Source organism: Aquarana catesbeiana, linkage group LG07 (genome assembly GCF_042186555.1).
Source record: "Aquarana catesbeiana isolate 2022-GZ linkage group LG07, ASM4218655v1, whole genome shotgun sequence".
In the NCBI taxonomy this organism is placed as follows: domain Eukaryota; kingdom Metazoa; phylum Chordata; class Amphibia; order Anura; family Ranidae; genus Aquarana; species Aquarana catesbeiana.
The window spans coordinates 45,053,754-45,073,125 of NC_133330.1; the positions used below are offsets into that span (position 1 = coordinate 45,053,754).

General features: G+C 42.1%; 1 protein-coding gene across 1 annotated transcript in view; it reads right to left on the minus strand.

The window, feature by feature from the left end:
- LOC141103008 (peroxisomal acyl-coenzyme A oxidase 2-like) overlaps positions 1-19,372 on the minus strand; it is a 121,200-nt gene that overhangs the window by 10,937 nt on the left and 90,891 nt on the right. Inside the window, exons 8-12 of the mRNA XM_073592125.1 lie at positions 12,106-12,268; positions 10,519-10,709; positions 7,165-7,326; positions 3,127-3,232; positions 2,025-2,242 (exon numbers count right to left, since the gene is read on the minus strand). Of these exons, the coding sequence (XP_073448226.1) occupies positions 2,025-2,242; positions 3,127-3,232; positions 7,165-7,326; positions 10,519-10,709; positions 12,106-12,268 (840 nt within the window). The remainder of the gene's footprint in view (positions 1-2,024; positions 2,243-3,126; positions 3,233-7,164; positions 7,327-10,518; positions 10,710-12,105; positions 12,269-19,372) is intronic.

A 19,372-nucleotide genomic window follows, 5' to 3' on the forward strand; every position in this document is an offset into this window, starting at 1 on the left:
TCTAACGTTGTTGGACATTTTTGGAAATCTGGTCCTGTAGTAGAAGATCCCAAGTATTCATCTACCGGACAACACGTCAGAAGATTTCCCAACAAAGCTAAACTTGAGGGCAACTTAACTATGTACAGTTGTGCTCATAAGTTTACCCTGGCAGAATGTATGTTTTCTTGGCCATTTTTCAGAGAATATGAATGATAACAAAAACTTTTCTTTCACTCATGGTTAGTGTTTGGCTAAAGCCATTTATTATCAGTCAGCTGTGTTTACTCTTTTTAAAATCATAATGGCAACAGAAACTACCCAAATGACCCTAACTCCTCTCCAAATGTAGCGTTTATGGTTGTAGCCAAAAACCTCAATTTTGGTCTCATCACTCCAAATGACTTTGTGCCAGAAGGTTTGAGGCTTGTCTCTGTGCTGTTTGGCGTATTATAAGCGGGATACTTTGTGGCATTTGCGTAGTAATGGCTTTCTTCTTGCGTCTCAACCATGTAGCCCATCTTTCTTCAAGTGCCTCCGTATTTCACTTGAAGTTATTTGTGGGTTTTTCTTTGCATCCTGAACAATTTTCCTGGCAGTTGTGGCTGAAATGTTAGTTGGTCTACTTGACCGTGGTTTGGTTTCAACAGAACCCCTCATCTTCCACTTCTTGATTACAGTTTAAACACTGCTGATTGGCATTCTCAATTTCTTTGATATATGTGTATATATCTCTTTCCTGTTTTATACAGTTCAACTACCCTTTCACGCAGATCCTTTGACAATTCTTTTGCCTTCCCCAGGACTCAGAATCCAGAAATGTCAGTGCAGCACTGGATGAAAGATGCAAGGTTCTATCAGGAGTCCAGAAACTCATTGACCTTTCTATATATATATATATATATATATATATATATATATATATATACATATACATACATACACACACACACACATGCAAACAGATCACAGGTGAGGATGGTTTCCTTTTAATAGCCATTCTTTGTATCATCTTGTCAGGCCAAAATCACCAGGGTATGTAAACTTTTGATCAAGGTCATTTGAGTAGTTTCTGTTGCCATTATGATTTAAAAAGAGTAAACATAGCTGATTGATAATGAATGGCTTCAGCCAAACAATAACCATGAGTGGAAGAAATGTTTTTGTGTTATCATTCGTATTCTCTGAAAAATGGCCAAGAAGTCAAATTCTGCCAGGTTATGTAAACTTATGAGCACAACTGAACTGTATGTACCATACTGAGTCAGATAGAAATCACTAGTAGTCACTACTACAGTAAACTCCACTAGCTTTCGGGTCCAGTGCCCACTTGGCATTGGTGCCAGAAAGTGCTTTGCGTTCTCAGTGAATAAAAAGCATTCTGATTGGACAAGGTGGAAAGATGGAGTAGCATTGCCATGATCTCCACCTCATCCAGAGAATCCGTTGCATTCATTTAGAACCAAAGCCTTCTCTGAATGGCACCTGTGTTGAGCAAGCAACCCTCTGTGTTAAAGTAGGCCTGAAGTTTATGAATCCTAGAAATATTGTAAAAGAGAAACACAGGAAGTGAGAAGGAAAGCTAGCTCCATCCTCCCTCCCACCTCCTGGGCTATTAGGGAGTATACAGCGGGTCTTGTGACATTCGGCTACCCTATAGTGGCTGAAAGCTACATGATTTCAGCGGAAACTTGTGCAGGAAAAAGTTCCTGAAGCAATGGCTGCACTTTCAACACATCCACAGGAAGTATGCAAAACTGTGCACCAACGTACTCTTCACTAACTCCCCAAAGCGCACTCCTGTACTGTCCTGGCACGCATTACCGCACTCACCCACTGCCACTAATGAAAGTTTATCTGTAATCAGCCCCTTTTATTGAAAAAGCCCACTTTTGGTAGATACTTGTAAATTGCAGTCCGCATTACAGAGCAACTGCAGTGTACAGCAGATAGTGGTAGAATATGCTCTCCACTATAAATAGGGAATTAGTACAGTTACTTTGGATTGCAATCAGCAGCCGGTAAGATCTTTACTTTTTACTCACCGGATGTCTGCTAGGAGGCCAAGGTAGGCTGTAGTGGCCAGGTCCAGCTGTTTCCCTGACAAGTAGTCATGTTGCAGAAAGTCACCGGCACTTGTGAATATTCCATGCAAAGCGTACAGGTCACAGAGACGCTGGAGAACAGTTTTTATTTGAGGTTGAGTGGACAGGGAGCTCACAGCAGAGGTGAAAGTCTTCACAATTAAGTAGTGTATGTGGGCCTGAAAGACAACACACCACGTTTTACAAATCAAATACACACCAAGACCTTGTATAATTTTTACTGTGAATTCCTATCATTAATGTTAGCAGTTAACATGAACCTATAATGAACACTTCAGCTTGATTTACTTTATGTAACCTAAAGCCAGGTACACCGTTGGTTGCACAAAAAAAAAAAGAAGCCTGACATCTCCAGTCGACGCCGCTGTACTAACCACGCGAGGTTAGTCCAGCAATCTCCCCCACTGAGCTGTTTTGTTCCGACAGGGGGACGGCCCCCCGGCTAGAACACTCCGATCAGCGCTCTCAGGCATTGGCTGAGAGCACTGATCGGGAGTCAGTCGGATGCTGGTTTTCCAGAATGCACGTCCGACAGAAGGCGGCCAAAAAGGCAGAATGTCTGTATTTTTTGTACCCGCAAATGTCTCCCGACATTCTGCCTGTGTGTATGGGGCTTAAATCTGAGAGAGAGATTTGATAAAGAGGCTAAAGAGATAGAGATTAGAGAGACCCTGAAGTGTAGCCAGGTGGGCTAGCATTTTTCATCGTTTGTTGGAGAAGACCCCTGCATATGAAAGCCTATGTTTATGAACTCTGTGTTGCTTTTTTTATCAAAAGTGGGCTGCCAAACCTTAAAAAAAAAAAAAAAAAAACAGTTTGGACTGACATGTCTCACAGTGCATCTGCCACTTTGAACTAACCATGTCACAGTGTATATATATATATATATATATATATATATATATATATATATATATATATATATATATATATATATATATATATATATATATATATCCTGGTGTGTTAGTTTTGTAAATTGATCCTATTTTGTGTTGACATCTGAAATGAGATGGATAAGCTAAAGATAGAAGATACTAACTATTGAAGCCTTCACAAGCTCTACAGATGTGCTGTTCCATGCCACATATTGCTCAGTTCCAGACTGTACTAAACGGTGCAGTTTGCCTGCTGCAGCTGCGATAAGCCTGTAAAAAAAAAAAAAAAAAAAAAAAAACAAAATCACATATACACACACGTTATTATAGAATACATTAGTACTATAGACTGGCATGCTCATCCAAACTGCCAACGCAAACGGCAACAGTGACGTGCAAACACATTGCAACCAATCAGGTTTCAGGACAATTCACTTTGAATTAACTAAAAACTCGCCATGCATATTACAATTTTATTTACTTAAATTTCTGTGGTACAACATTCATTACAGTTTAATACAGCACTAAATGTCTGACAGACGGAATGGAGGAGATCAATGCACAGAAGTGGTTTTAAACAATGGCAAGTCTAATTGTACAATGAACCTGCCTGCATCACTTATTTTGGCTGGAGATATTTTTATTTTTTGGTCCCAAAATTCATTGCCTCCCCAGAGAATAATATATTAAAATGATAAGTTAGATTATATAGCAAGTTGATGGGTGATGGGCTACCTCACACATGACCCAAGTGAGTAGCCAAGCTGACCCTCAACGCAACACTGACCTTCTGGGCAATACAGGACTTTCCCTGACAACTCTCCCTGATGTGTCAGTGGAGGGTCGAGACTGATCCCCAGTCCACCCTCCTGACTATGCTTCATCCCCTTCACTCCCAAGGTTCCAGACACTGGGCACCTTCTACAGGCCCGACAGCCAGGGGACACCAGTAGAACTCACTCTCTTCAGAGCAGCATTCTTACTGAATAAAAAGGTACCACGAGTCTGGATGCAGTTAATAGCCTTTACTGAAAGCCTCAATCGATACATGGCTTCAGTGTATCAACACAGTTCCAATAATGAATGGGCTCTTGGTCCCAGGCCCTGCAGGTGGCTGCCTGTGTCACTGCAGATAGCTCGAAGGCCTAATGTTCTTCCTTGGCTAGGATGGGAGGGACAGAGAGGTAAACCAGCATCAAAGTCCTCTATTCTCTTGTGGGGCTAGAATGAAAACCCCCAGGGCACCCTGCCCTCCCCCAATCTGACCCTCCTCCCTCCCTGACCATTCCTAGACTCCCAGCCTTCTCCCAGTGGGAGGAGGCACCTTAAAGGGGACCTGCTCTACCACCTGCCTACAAGGTTACATTGGAAACCCAAAATTTCAGAATTTTTAAACACATTGGCATCCAGCTCAATAGTTTTCGTTCCATTGGCGTCAACAGCAAGGCAGGTCAACTGCTGTATATAGATTTTCAATTGTTTTACAGCGATGCTATGCAGCTCTGTAGTAATGAAAAAAATAAAATAAAAAAAAAATAAGAGTACTTTAAAAGTCAAAACATAAAAACCATGAGTGATTTTGGATGTGGTGGTCCATGGAATTCCAAGGGGTTTGGCCCTAAGAGGCTGGAATAAGATCCATGGGGCAACTTGGGGTGTCCACCGGAAAAGAAAAGAAATAAGCGGGAGAGCACTTATAGTATGGCAAGTTACTAAAATTTAGTGATTACTTCAAAAACAATAGGATGACAAAGAAAAGGACTTACATCTGCCAAGGTTGTGGTAATTCTATAGGGTAAAAACATGAAACCTATTTAGCACAGGTGGAGAAAACCCTGTGCCCATGCAGGATTGTAAAGGTCACAGATCCCAATCTGGGGTGGGGTTATTAGGCTGGTGCTAAACTAGGCAGGCTAGAAAAAAAAAGCTCATTGGCGGTCAGAGTGACAGAGGCACCCATTGTCGTGTGCCTAAATCATATGTAGCCAAGGGCTACTATAGACATTATAGTTAAACAGTTTGTTGTTGTTTACAAATGGGTTTGGCTAACCCTAGTGTCAGCTGGACTCTGTTAGGATTTTTTTCCTTTACACTGAAGGAGGAATGCAGCAAAGTATTGTGGGAGATATAGTTTGGAGGAGGACATGATTCTGTTAACTGGATCAGTCCTGAACTACAGGACAGATATTTCAAAGCACGCAGAACTGCCTGCTGGGAGGAGCGATAAAAGGACAGGCGCGGCCTGCTTTCAGCCTCTCTGGACACCATTTAACACCTGCCATCAGGAGGTCTGTGTGTGACCAGGAGTGAGAGACTGCGGGCCATACAGCGGAGAGCTGAGATCCTGAGGGATCTTGGAGGACAGCCCTGCTATTCTAGCAAGCAGACCGGCCTGAACTTCAGAGCAACTGGAAGCCACCTGCACTTCAGTCCATTGGGAGTTGCAGCACGGCGTGGCGGTGCCATCTTCACCAGATGGAGACACCAGGAGGGGATTCCACATGGAGCTTCACAGCCATTGGAGTCAATTGTGGTGATAGGGCACCTACCCATTTCAGTAGAGATTACAGTATTGCTGAGTGACTGCTGGTGAGACTTTTAGTTCCACGGAGGTTAACCTACTTCTTCACAGGCATCATACAGCTGGACTTTGGGGCCTTGTTTTCTCCCCTGAGATGTAAGGTCAGTACTGTATTGCACTCACATGTAAAGAGGAATCTACAAGTGGTGATATTTCTTCAGTTAAGCAATTATCAGCACACCTTTTGTTCTACAGTCATTTCTTTCCATTTGTCTCTGTGGATTACATATTACAACAATATACTGCAGTTTAACCATCAGGCTAGCTGAAGATATCTGGAGTTTAAAGAACTTTCACTATCTTCTTCTTTTACTAAGCATTGCTGCGCTACTCACTTGTTGATCCTCTGAATTATTGCCTAGGGGGAGCCATTTGCGAAGATGCTTAATTCTACATTGAGTTATTGAATGTAAAGTTTATAGGCTGCATTTTGGTCTGTGTGTTGAGGCCTCAGTGGAAAGATATTTATTATATGTTTTGAAGATATTGGGTACCTATCCCGCTGTGCATCTGTTCACATATGCCCCTTAAGGTGATTAAAAGGTTATATGTTCTGTAAATGTGCATAAAGTGTTAACTATTGTCAAGCATAACTGTGTTTATTCATGCTCTTTAATGTGTTCCATTACTTATTTAAGTAAACCGTTCTGAGTGGTTCAGTAATATTGTGTGAGTTTCTTATTGCTAACGCCACATTGCAGGATGGAACTCAAGGTGTCAGAGGTAAGAGGATCTGCAGAGACGGGGTAGCCAGTGGGGTATAGAGTCAATGAGCATCCCTCACGGGGGGACCGCTACACCTAGAACACACTATTTTTTTTTCATTCAACCCAGCGGGCTGAACAAAAAAAAAACTGAAGCGCTCGGGAAGAGATCTTTACCAACAAACAAACAATTTGATGTTAGCACAGTGATCTCCCTGCTGAGCTATTGTTGTGTGTGTGTGTGTGTGTGTGTGTGTGGGGGGGGGGGGGAGGGGTGGGTTCTAGACCTCCAAGTTACATAAAACCATGAGGTCAACAGTAGCCCTATGCAAAAGACCTTGAAGAGGAACTTGCCAAGTGTGCAGTCAGGAAATATAGCAGGAAGGATTGAATTGTTGGAATATCCAGGATATAGAGGAAATCAGGGGCTCACCAGTCCTCACTTAGAACTACAATATGTCTTTTTGTGGGCTGGTCCCTTAATGATGTAGCACAGACCCCAAACTGGTCCCGCTGTTTGTCTCAGGTTCTACTCATTAGGTGCATGGCAACCGGCCACACAGTAGGTCCTCAGTCTCTTCACACTATAACCAGACAGAAAGTGTCATTTTAGGATTTATTGCTTGAAGAACCTGGATAGGGTATAGGTTAAGCCTTGAGATACCCCAGAACTAGTGCAAACTTTGGATGCGGACACTCTAGTAATGGTTAATTTCTTTTAGGCCTATACAGTAGGAGGATGTGGACATACAGCTCAGGGGGATCCCACACTGTAAACAGCCCTAAGTCAACAAATATGGAACAGTCTCTTATATATTTTTTTATTTTTGTTCTTTGCTCTAGATGCACTTTAATTCTGCATAAAAAGTTGCTAGGCACTGTGATAAAGTAGATTATAGCTCAGCCTGTTTACTAACCTGTAGGCCCTGCTTTCATAGGCCTTTATATACACATCTGGATTCAGGAAGTCCAAGTGTGTGTTTGCTTGGCATCCACTGGAGAGCGGGGTAGACAGATAAGATGTAGTGCGTGGTAATGGCTTTCCTGATTGGGCAGCTCCAAAACACTTAATCAAAAACCTAAACAAATACAAAACAAAAATGGCATTTAAATGAGCAGTAAAACTACAAGCTGGTAGGAAAAATAAATTTAATAATTAAAAAAAAGATAAGACTATAGAAACCTTTGTTGATTAAGTCAGCATGTTCCTAATCAGCACATGTGAATGCAAGACACCTCTAGGTTTTGAGCCCCCTGTCTAAGGCTCGATTCACACTTATGCATGTTGCTTTTGAGCGTTTCTGCAGTGTTTTTTGTGGTGCTTGCCACGTTTTTTGAACAGCGTTTTTTGGCCTTTTTGCTTTTGTTTTTTTTATACTGTATACAGTGTAAAAAAAAAACAAAAAAAAAAAAACACAAAACGCTGCAAAAACGCTGTAAAAACGCTGTACTTGCGTTTTTGATGCTGGTCCATTGAATTCTATTACATGCAAAACGCTGCATTTTGCATGAAAAAAAGTCCCTGACCCTTTCCAAAAACGCAGAGGCACAAAAATGCATTGATGTGAACATGTTCCATAGGAACCCATGTTAAAAAATTCCCATGCATTTCTGCAAAATGCATCAAAAAACGCATTAGTGTGAATGGAGCCTGAGTGCAGCTACACAGAAGATTTTATGAAGTCAAAATCAGGTATTTATACTATAAAAGAAATTAAATGTAATGATATTTTAAATATACAGTGGGTATAGAACAGAATCACCCCCCTTTTTTTTTTAATCCAAAAACAAGTTTTTATTGAGAGAAAACATATAGAAAAACATACCGACATTACAATTATATTCAATATAACAGTTTACCTTGAGTAACATCATAATTGCATGCACCGCAGATTGTATAAATAATCTAGCATTTCCTGAGTCATTGATTAACCTATCTACTTGGCATTGTGAACTCAGTAGAACCCCCTTCTATTTACTTTTTTATTTTATTTTATTTTTTTTTTATTATTTCTTTTATTAATTAATTAGTTAATATCCCCCAGCGTCTCACAATGAATATGAGAAGAAAGCAAGTTAAATAAGGGTATATATAACAGGAAGAAAAGGTTTCCACAATATGACATATGATATCTCACATACCCATACCCAACAATCTGCCCACAACCAAATCCACCGGGGCAACCCAGGGACATTTAGCCAAGGTCCCCATATTTTCTCAAACTTCTGTGGGCAACTTCTGTGCTGGTAAATTATTTTTTCCTTCCGCAACAGTTCCCCTATAGCATTAATCCACTCTTTATGAGCAGGAGGCTCTTCTGATATCCAATGTGTCATTATTAGTTTCCGTGCCATAAACATAACTCTAGTGATTGCCACTCTAGTACTTTCCTCCCATCCCAGCTCATCTATTACATTAAGCAGGCAGTGTTTTGGATCAGTGGGCATCGTAACCTGAAAATACCCTGTTAACGGTGTCCACCACCCCCTTCCAATAGAGGTGGAGCTTTGGGCACCTCCACAGTAGGTGGATCAGGTCCCCAGAATCACCCCCTTTAAAATAAACACATTTTGTTGCTATACAACCTGAATTGAAGACAGACAATTTTTGTTTTATCCAGCTGTATTTACTAGTGCAACTTATAACATCCAAGTAAAAAGATGTAACATCAACATGTCAGAACACCCCCCCCCCCCGCCCCCTCCCCCCCCCAAAAAAAAAAATAACTGAGTTGGAAAAAAGGATCACCCCTTAAGTCAGTATTTTGTTGGACCACATTTTGCTTTAATTACAGCCTTTAGTCTGTTGGGATATATTTCTACCAACATTGGGCTTTTAGACTTTGCACTATTTGTTCACTCTTCTTTGCAGAACTGCTCAAGTTCAGTTAAATTTTATGGTGACCATTTGTGGACTGCAGTCTTCAAATCATTCTACAGATTTTCAATGGGGTTGAAGTCTGGGCTCTGACTAGGCGACGCAAGGACATTCACCTTTTTCCCCTTCAACCACTGTGTGGTCATTTTTGCTGTGTGATTTGGGTCATTGTCATGTTGGAAGGTAAACCTTCTTCCCATTGGCAACCTTCTGGCAGAGGGCATCATATTTTCCTCAAGAATCTGATGGCATTTTGCCCCATAAATTTTTCTTCTATCCTGACAAGTGCTCCAGTCCCTGCTGCAGAGAAACACCCCAATAACAGGATATTACCACCTCCATGCTTTATTGTAGGAGTGGTGTTATTTGGATGGTGAGCTGTATTGGATTTCCACCAGACATATGGTTTGGTGTTGAGGCAAAATAATTCAATTTCAGTCTCATTTGACCACCTTAAATGGACCTTGAAGTTTCTGAGGCCACATGGAAAAAGGTGTTATGGTCAAATGAGACTAAAAATTAATTATTTGGCCTCAACACCAAAATGTCTATTGGAAATTTATCCAAATAACACCATTCCTACAGTAAAGCATTGGAGGTGGTAATATCCTGTTATGGGGGTGTTTCTCTGCAGCAGGGACTGGAGCACTTGTCAGGATAGAAGAAAAATTTATGGGGCAAAATGCCATCAGATTCTTGAGGAAAATATGATGCCCTCTGCCAGAAGGTTGCCAATGGGAAGAAGGTTTACCTTCCAACATGAAATTGACCCAAAGCACAAGGCAAAAATGACCACACAGTGGTTGAAGGAGGAAGAAGGTGAATGTCCTTGTATGGCCTAGTCCTCAAGCCCAGACTTAAACCTCATTGAAAATCTGTGGAATGACTTGAAGACTGCAGTCCACAATGGGCACCATCAAATTTAACTTAACTTGAGCAATTCTGCAAAGAAGAGTGGGCAAGTCTAGATGTGCGAAGTTAGTAGAAACCTTTTCCAACAGAATAAAGGCTGTAATTAAAGCAAAACTTGGTTCCACAAAATACTGACATAAAGGGGGTGATTTTTTCCAACTTTGTAATTCTGTTTTTTGTTTTTGTTTTATTAAATGTTTCGTTTGGATGTTATAAGTTGTACTAGTAAATACAGCTGAATAAAACAAAAATGGTGTCTGCTTTCATTTCAGGCTGCAAAGCAACAAAATGTGATTATTTTAAAGGGGTTGATTCTTTTCTATACCCACTGTAGATTTGCATTCACTGGAATTTGTTTTTTATTATTATTATTATTATTATTCTTCTTCTACTGCTGTTCAGCTTTAAGATCTCTTGATAAAAAAAAAAAAAAGATTCTAAATCTACAATTCAGCATTTGTTTTCAATTCAGGAGTATTACCTTGCAGCTTGTAGGTGTAGGATGGTGGTTTCCCCTTCATAAGTACATGAAGCAACAATCCAGGTGTAAAGTGATGGTAATCCGCTGAACAGAGAGTAACCGTGACCTCCGCAGGCTTTGCGGCACACCTCCACACCATTGGAGCAAGTCTCTGTAGCAAAACCTTTAAAGCCTGAAGCAATAGCGTGGAGCTGGAATAAAAAGAACCCAAGATGGAATATTTATCATGTGCATGTTGTAAACAGAACATAAAATAAAGCTCACTTTTGGCCTTTCATCCCTCACGTATCCAAAAGCAATTTATCATTCTAATGTATAATAAGAAGTTCTAATACAGCATGGTAAATTAAAAAAAAAAGTTTTCTGGTTTACCAGAAGTAAGACAAGTGATTAGAATATACTGTATATGATTAAACCTATATTTGCAATAGATATGGATGCCAGTCAGTCAAGTACATTGTATTACTATGTATTATATGCATTAATGACTGAAATAGGAAATATAACACAGAATATTAATTATGTATGTATGTATGTATATTATAAGTATAACCAACATTTATTATGTTACTTTCTATCTTTTTAGATCACTATAAATTCACAGTTCATAATGTGGGATAAAAAAATAAAATAAAAACAATTATAAAATGTTAATGTTACTAATAAAACTAAATTTTTATATGCTCTAGAGCAGTGTTTCCTCGAATTGTCAAGGTGCCCCAACAGGTCATATTTTCAGGTCTTCCATTTTTTTGGGTGATTTGATCAATTTCACGGCCTTAGTAATTACCACAGCCGTTTCATCTGAGGGAAATTCTGGAAACATGACCTGTTGGTGCGACTTGAGGACTGGAATTGAGAAACACAAGAACAATTCAGTTAATTGGATCAATAACATACTGTAGTAGTTGCAAAAGTACATTAAAGCGGAGCTCCACCCAAAAGGGGAAGCTTCGCTTGTTTGGCTCCTCCCCCCTCCACTGCCACATTTGGCACCTTTCAGGGTTGGGGGCGGGGCAGGGGGGGGGGGTGTCGAACTTCCGGCTGAGTTCCCCGCGGTGAAGTCAGCAACAAATGGGAGCGGGTACCTGTCAAAACCAGGTACCCGCTCCCATTTTTTTTGTCTGACTTCGCCACAGCGATGTCAGCCTGAAGTTTAGCCCCCCTCCTCATTGCTCTGCCTCCGGGCCATTCACAATGCACAGCGCGCTTCGCAAAGTAGGGAACCGGCTGTGGCGGCAGCAACTCGGCTCAGGTGAAAACACAGCTGGATTCGTGGACAGGTAAGGGTCCGAATATTAAAAGTCAGCAGCTACAGTATTTGTAACTGCTGAATTTAATTTTTTTCTGAGGAAGACGGTAGCGCCACTTTAAAGTTTCCATCAATTATACATTTTTGCAGAGAATTATCAGAGAATGTTTATCCCTAAATACACTTATGTACTGTCCATACACAACATCCTAAAGCTACACCTTGGTACATGAATGGATAGGCACTTGGGAGCAGCTTTGTGATCTCTGTACATAATCTGTGTCTGGCTGCCATGTGAACGGCAATGTTTAAGAATGGAACAACTATATACTTACCTCTGCTAGAGAGTTAAAATTCCCCATCCTAATCTCTTTGAAGGCCTCATTGTAAAATGCAGTCGTCTTTTTGACCATAAAATGAATGGAATAACAAGTTGCCAGGAGAGGCAACAGCTTTTGTTGCTGGGTTTGGTAATCAAGGATTTTAGCTTCTTGGGCTCTATAAGAAAAAAAAAAAAGAAGTTGGTTAAAAATTTTGAAACACTAAACCAAAAACATGGCAACTGAATTATTTGCTGTATTTCCTTCTACTTTGAAGAGCTTATTAGTGAATGCACACATGGGAAAATAAAGCAAACCCCCACACCTTCCCTCGTCACCTGGTGGTTTAACCAGTAATACACATCCCCATCCTTGGGGCAGCGTTGTCACTCAAGAATAGGAAGTGTGTTAGGAATGCAGAACAGCTCCATAACAAAGTTGGGGCTTCTCTGTAGTCCACAGAGAAGGAATAATACTGGTTAGTCCTTGAAATGTGTTGCATTATTTGGTTAGGCTTTGTGGCAACACATATTGCTTACTGGGATTTCTCTTTAAACCTCTTCCTGACTGTAGGATGTCCTTAGGTTTAAGTGGATTCTTTTTTGTAAAAGCCATCCTACCAGCTGATTAGCCGAAGGATTGCCTTTACAGTCGGGGGGGGGGGAATGTTCACACCACGCCTCTCTGGAGCTCTTCTGTCTGGTTGGAGAGCCCGCTATGCGATCCAGCTTGGCAGCCTAGTTAACAGAGCCGGCCATGGACCAGATGGTTCCTGGCTAGCTCTATGTTCCTGGAAGGCCAGCAACTACATCATTTACGGTTTTGGCTGATGTAAAAACTGCCATCTTTTTTCCTGGAAAGCAGAGATCACTTTTTTTTTTTTTTTTTTGATCTCATGCTTTCCAGGGTAGAGAAAGTTTTGGAGAGATTATAGACCCCAGACGTGTCCATAAAGAGAACATGTCATGCGTTATTTCTATCACAAGGGATGTTTACATTTCTTGTAATAGGAATAAACGCGATAAAAAAAAAAAAGTAAAGCGCCAACATCACTTTGTGTTTGCGCGCAGAAGCAAACACATATGTAGACTGTGTCCGCACCACACGTGAGGCATCTCCGCAAACGTTCTAGCGAGAGCAATAATTCTAGCACTAGACCTCCTCTGTAAAGCCCCTTTCACACTGGAGCGGTTTTCAGGGGGTATTGTGCTAAAAATACTGCCTGAAAAACGCCCCTAAACAGCCTCCGCTGTTTGTTCAGTGTGAAAGCCCGAGGGCTTTCACACTGAAGCGGTGTGCAGGCAGGGCGGTGAAAAAAGTCCTGCAAACCGCTTTTTTGGAGCGGTGAAGGAGAGGTGTATTCACCGCTCCTTCACCGCTCCTGCCCATTGAAATCAATGGGACAGTGCGGCTATACCGCAGTAATACTGCAGCTATAGCCGCGCTGTACGAGCGGATTTAACCCTTTTTCGGCCACCAGCGGGGGTTAAAACCAAACCGCTAGCGGCCGAATACCGCTGCAAGAACGACGGTACAGCAGCGCTAAAAATAGCGCTGTTGTACCGCCGACGCCCCCACCTTAGTCTAAACTGGTAGAAAAAGAAGGGAAGGTGGGACTTTAAATGAGATGGATGACTTTGTGGAGGCAAGTTTCAATAAATGCGAATTTTTATTGGTAAAACATTAAATGCAATAGAATATGGCAATGAATAAAAGCCACATGTACAATAGGTATGCCGATTCATATTGAATCCACCCACACAAAACATACAAGCATGGTGTGGGTGAAAGATTACATAGGTATAATAAGTACAAAACAATTTAATGTTGTATTGCATAGAATGAGTTCATATATATACATATCACATAAAAAACAACACCAGCAGCGACAATGTGAATATAAAAAATATATAAATATATAAGACCATAATAAATAAATAGGAATGTCAAAATTGATAATCTACTGCAGACCAGGGTTTGATATGTCCATTACAGACATAAATCAGCATCACGTGTGACCGACGCGTTTCGTGTAGAGACACTCTTCAGGGGCAGATGCTCAGGTATGTCTGCAGAGTGTAAAAAATAAAATAAATAATAACATTAGTCTATTTCTGATAGGTAATGTAGAGGAAAGGCAAATTTTGCCCATCCTAAGTACTCACAAAAAAGTCCAATGCGGTGTGGTGCTGCGATCATGCAATCAGGGTCCCCAGAATAGTCTTCCCTGGGAGCTGAGGTACTTATAGCCGCGCGCAGCAGAGCGCCCACAGCAGAACCTCCCGATGGTCCATGACACAAAAGCTGGTGCATGAGTGAAAGACCAGGGTAACCCCAAATGGTAACCTGGAGTGATCTAAATGAAAAAGTGTACATAGGACTATGTAAATGAGTGAACAAAAATTAAATGAAAAATATGAAAAAAAAAAATAATATAAATGAATGTGAATTGAGTGAACAATGTAATCGTGAGATGACATGAAAAAAGGGAATCTAAAAATAAAAGATGGTGAGAATAAAAAGGAAAACAAAAAGAAAAGGGTGAAAAGGCCAACAAATGCAAAACCAAGGATGACGTGGAAGGATATGTGTAAACCTAGTGAATGACTTACGTGAGGACAAAGCTTGTACCTGGAGTGAAGTGCTGAGCTGCAGTGAAATGACTGGAAAGTGTGGCAGCAAAGGTTGTGTCAGGGGAGGCCGTTTATAGGAGCCCCACACGTGCACGCCGGCAAGTACCAGCGTCACGCTGGCGCGGCATAGGCTGGGAGGGGCTCCAGCAGCGGCGGTAATCACCGCCCTCCGCAGAAGCCTAATTCCCCGCCAAAGCGGCTCAGATGAAAAATCACATGCGTTACGTGCTGGCGTCAGGCATGACGTCACACGTAGAGCAGGATGCGTGGCGCCGATGCTCTGTAAGCGCCCACCTACTACCCCGTACACCCCCCGCCCATACTGGGCGGGAGGGGGAGGGGGAGGAGGGAGCACGTAGAAAGCATCGCAGCTCCCGGGTGCAGACCAAAAGGGGGGACCCCGAGTAGCCGAGGCAGCAGAACACCAGCAGTGGAGTGGCGCGATGGTGCTGTGTAGTAGCAGGGATACCACATTGTGTACCCTGTGCAAGAACCGGGGTAAGGTGACATTGCCACCCAGGATCTGCAAACCTCTCACTTGGGCGGCAGGGGAACACTGCTTATCCAGTCACCACATCTCCATCGCTAATTGGTTTACAAAAAAAATGGAGGGGGAAGATGGGACTTTAAATGAGGCACATATGCGGTGTGCCTCCATCCCTATGATATATAGAAAAAGAAGGGAAGGTGGGACTTTAAATGAGATGGATGACTTTGTGGAGGCAAGTTTCAATAAATGCGAATTTTTATTGGTAAAACATTAAATGCAATAGAATATGGCAATGAATAAAAGCCACATGTACAATAGGTATGCCGATTCATATTGAATCCACCCACACAAAACATACAAGCATGGTGTGGGTGAAAGATTACATAGGTATAATAATTACAAAACAATTTAATGTTGTATTGCATAGAATGAGTTCATATATATACATATCACATAAAAAACAACACCAGCAGCGACAATGTGAATATAAAAAATATATAAATATATAAGACCATAATAAATAAATAGGAATGTCAAAATTGATAATCTACTGCAGACCAGGGTTTGATATGTCCATTACAGACATAAATCAGCATCACGTGTGACCGACGCGTTTCGTGTAGAGACACTCTTCAGGGGCAGATGCTCAGGTATGTCTGCAGAGTGTAAAAAAATAAAATAAATAATAACATTAGTCTATTTCTGATAGGTAATGTAGAGGAAAGGCAAATTTTGCCCATCCTAAGTACTCACAAAAAAGTCCAATGCGGTGAGGTGCTGCGATCATGCAATCAGGGTCCCCAGAATAGTCTTCCCCGGGAGCTGAGGTACTTATAGCCGCGCGCAGCAGAGCGCCCACAGCAGAACCTCCCGATGGTCCATGACACAAAAGCTGGTGCATGAGTGAAAGACCAGGGTAACCCCAAATGGTAACCTGGAGTGATCTAAATGAAAAAGTGTACATAGCACTATGTAAATGAGTGAACAAAAATTAAATGAAAAATATGAAAAAAAAAAATAATATAAATGAATGTGAATTGAGTGAACAATGTAATCGTGAGATGACATGAAAAAAGGGAATCTAAAAATAAAAGATGGTGAGAATAAAAAGGAAAACAAAAAGAAAAGGGTGAAAAGGCCAACAAATGCAAAACCAAGGATGACGTGGAAGGATATGTGTAAACCTAGTGAATGACTTACGTGAGGACAAAGCTTGTACCTGGAGTGAAGTGCTGAGCTGCAGTGAAATGACTGGAAAGTGTGGCAGCAAAGGTTGTGTCAGGGGAGGCCGTTTATAGGAGCCCCACACGTGCACGCCGGCAAGTACCAGCGTCACGCTGGCGCGGCATAGGCTGGGAGGGGCTCCAGCGGCGGCGGTAATCACCGCCCTCCGCAGAAGCCTAATTCCCCGCCAAAGCGGCTCAGATGAAAAATCACATGCGTTACGTGCTGGCGTCAGGCATGACGTCACACGTAGAGCAGGATGCGTGGCGCCGATGCTCTGTAAGCGCCCACCCACTACCCCGTACACCCCCCGCCCATACTGGGCGGGAGGGGGAGGGGGAGGAGGGAGCACGTAGAAAGCATCGCAGCTCCCGGGTGCAGACCAAAAGGGGGGACCCCGAGTAGCCGAGGCAGCAGAACACCAGCAGTGGAGTGGCACGATGGTGCTGTGTAGTAGCAGGGATACCACATTGTGTACCCTGTGCAAGAACCGGGGTAAGGTGACATTGCCACCCAGGATCTGCAAACCTCTCACTTGGGCGGCAGGGGAACACTGCTTATCCAGTCACCACATCTCCATCGCTAATTGGTTTACAAAAAAAATGGAGGGGGAAGATGGGACTTTAAATGAGGCACATATGCGGTGTGCCTCCATCCCTATGATATATAGAAAAAGAAGGGAAGGTGGGACTTTAAATGAGATGGATGACTTTGTGGAGGCAAGTTTCAATAAATGCGAATTTTTATTGGTAAAACATTAAATGCAATAGAATATGGCAATGAATAAAAGCCACATGTACAATAGGTATGCCGATTCATATTGAATCCACCCACACAAAACATACAAGCATGGTGTGGGTGAAAGATTACATAGGTATAATAATTACAAAACAATTTAATGTTGTATTGCATAGAATGAGTTCATATATATACATATCACATAAAAAACAACACCAGCAGCGACAATGTGAATATAAAAAATATATAAATATATAAGACCATAATAAATAAATAGGAATGTCAAAATTGATAATCTACTGCAGACCAGGGTTTGATATGTCCATTACAGACATAAATCAGCATCACGTGTGACCGACGCGTTTCGTGTAGAGACACTCTTCAGGGGCAGATGCTCAGGTATGTCTGCAGAGTGTAAAAAAATAAAATAAATAATAACATTAGTCTATTTCTGATAGGTAATGTAGAGGAAAGGCAAATTTTGCCCATCCTAAGTACTCACAAAAAAGTCCAATGCGGTGAGGTGCTGCGATCATGCAATCAGGGTCCCCAGAATAGTCTTCCCCGGGAGCTGAGGTACTTATAGCCGCGCGCAGCAGAGCGCCCACAGCAGAACCTCCCGATGGTCCATGACACAAAAGCTGGTGCATGAGTGAAAGACCAGGGTAACCCCAAATGGTAACCTGGAGTGATCTAAATGAAAAAGTGTACATAGGACTATGTAAATGAGTGAACAAAAATTAAAAATGAAAAATATGAAAAAAAAAAAAAAAAATAATAATATAAATGAATGTGAATTGAGTGAACAATGTAATCGTGAGATGACATGAAAAAGGAATCTAAAAATAAAAGATGGTGAGAATAAAAAGGAAAACAAAAAGAAAAGGGTGAAAAGTGGGTGGATCGGCATGAATCGGCATACCTGAATCGGCATACCTATTGTACATGTGGCTTTTATTGATTGCCATATTCTATTGCATTTAATGTTTTACCAATAAAAATTCGCATTTATTGAAACTTGCCTCCACAAAGTCATCCATCTCATTTAAAGTCCCACCTTCCCTTCTTTTTCTATATATCATAGGGATGGAGGCACACCGCATATGTGCCTCATTTAAAGTCCCATCTTCCCCCTCCATTTTTTTTGTAAACCAATTAGGGATGGAGATGTGGTGACTGGATAAGCAGTGTTCCCCTGCCGCCCAAGTGAGAGGTTTGCAGATCCTGGGTGGCAATGTCACCTTACCCCGGTTCTTGTACAGGGTACACAATGTGGTATCCCTGCTACTACACAGCACCATCGCGCCACTCCACTGCTGGTGTTCTGCTGCCTCGGCTACTCGGGGTCCCCCCTTTTGGTCTGCACCCGGGAGCTGCGATGCTTTCTACGTGCTCCCTCCTCCCCCTCCCCCTCCCGCCCAGTATGGGCGGGGGGTGTACGGGGTAGTGGGTGGGCGCTTACAGAGCATCGGCGCCACGCATCCTGCTCTAAGTGTGACGTCATGCCTGACGCCAGCACGTAACGCATGTGATTTTTCATCTGAGCCGCTTTGGCGGGGAATTAGGCTTCTGCGGAGGGCGGTGATTACCGCCGCCGCTGGAGCCCCTCCCAGCCTATGCCGCGCCAGCGTGACGCTGGTACTTGCCGGCGTGCACGTGTGGGGCTCCTATAAACGGCCTCCCCTGACACAACCTTTGCTGCCACACTTTCCAGTCATTTCACTGCAGCTCAGCACTTCACTCCAGGTACAAGCTTTGTCCTCACGTAAGTCATTCACTAGGTTTACACATATCCTTCCACGTCATCCTTGGTTTCGCATTTGTTGGCCTTTTCACCCTTTTCTTTTTGTTTTCCTTTTTATTCTCACCATCTTTTATTTTTAGATTCCCTTTTTTCATGTCATCTCACGATTACATTGTTCACTCAATTCACATTCATTTATATTATTTTTTTTTTTTTTTTCATATTTTTCATTTAATTTTTGTTCACTCATTTACATAGTCCTATGTACACTTTTTCATTTAGATCACTCCAGGTTACCATTTGGGGTTACCCTGGTCTTTCACTCATGCACCAGCTTTTGTGTCATGGACCATCGGGAGGTTCTGCTGTGGGCGCTCTGCTGCGCGCGGCTATAAGTACCTCAGCTCCCGGGGAAGACTATTCTGGGGACCCTGATTGCATGATCGCAGCACC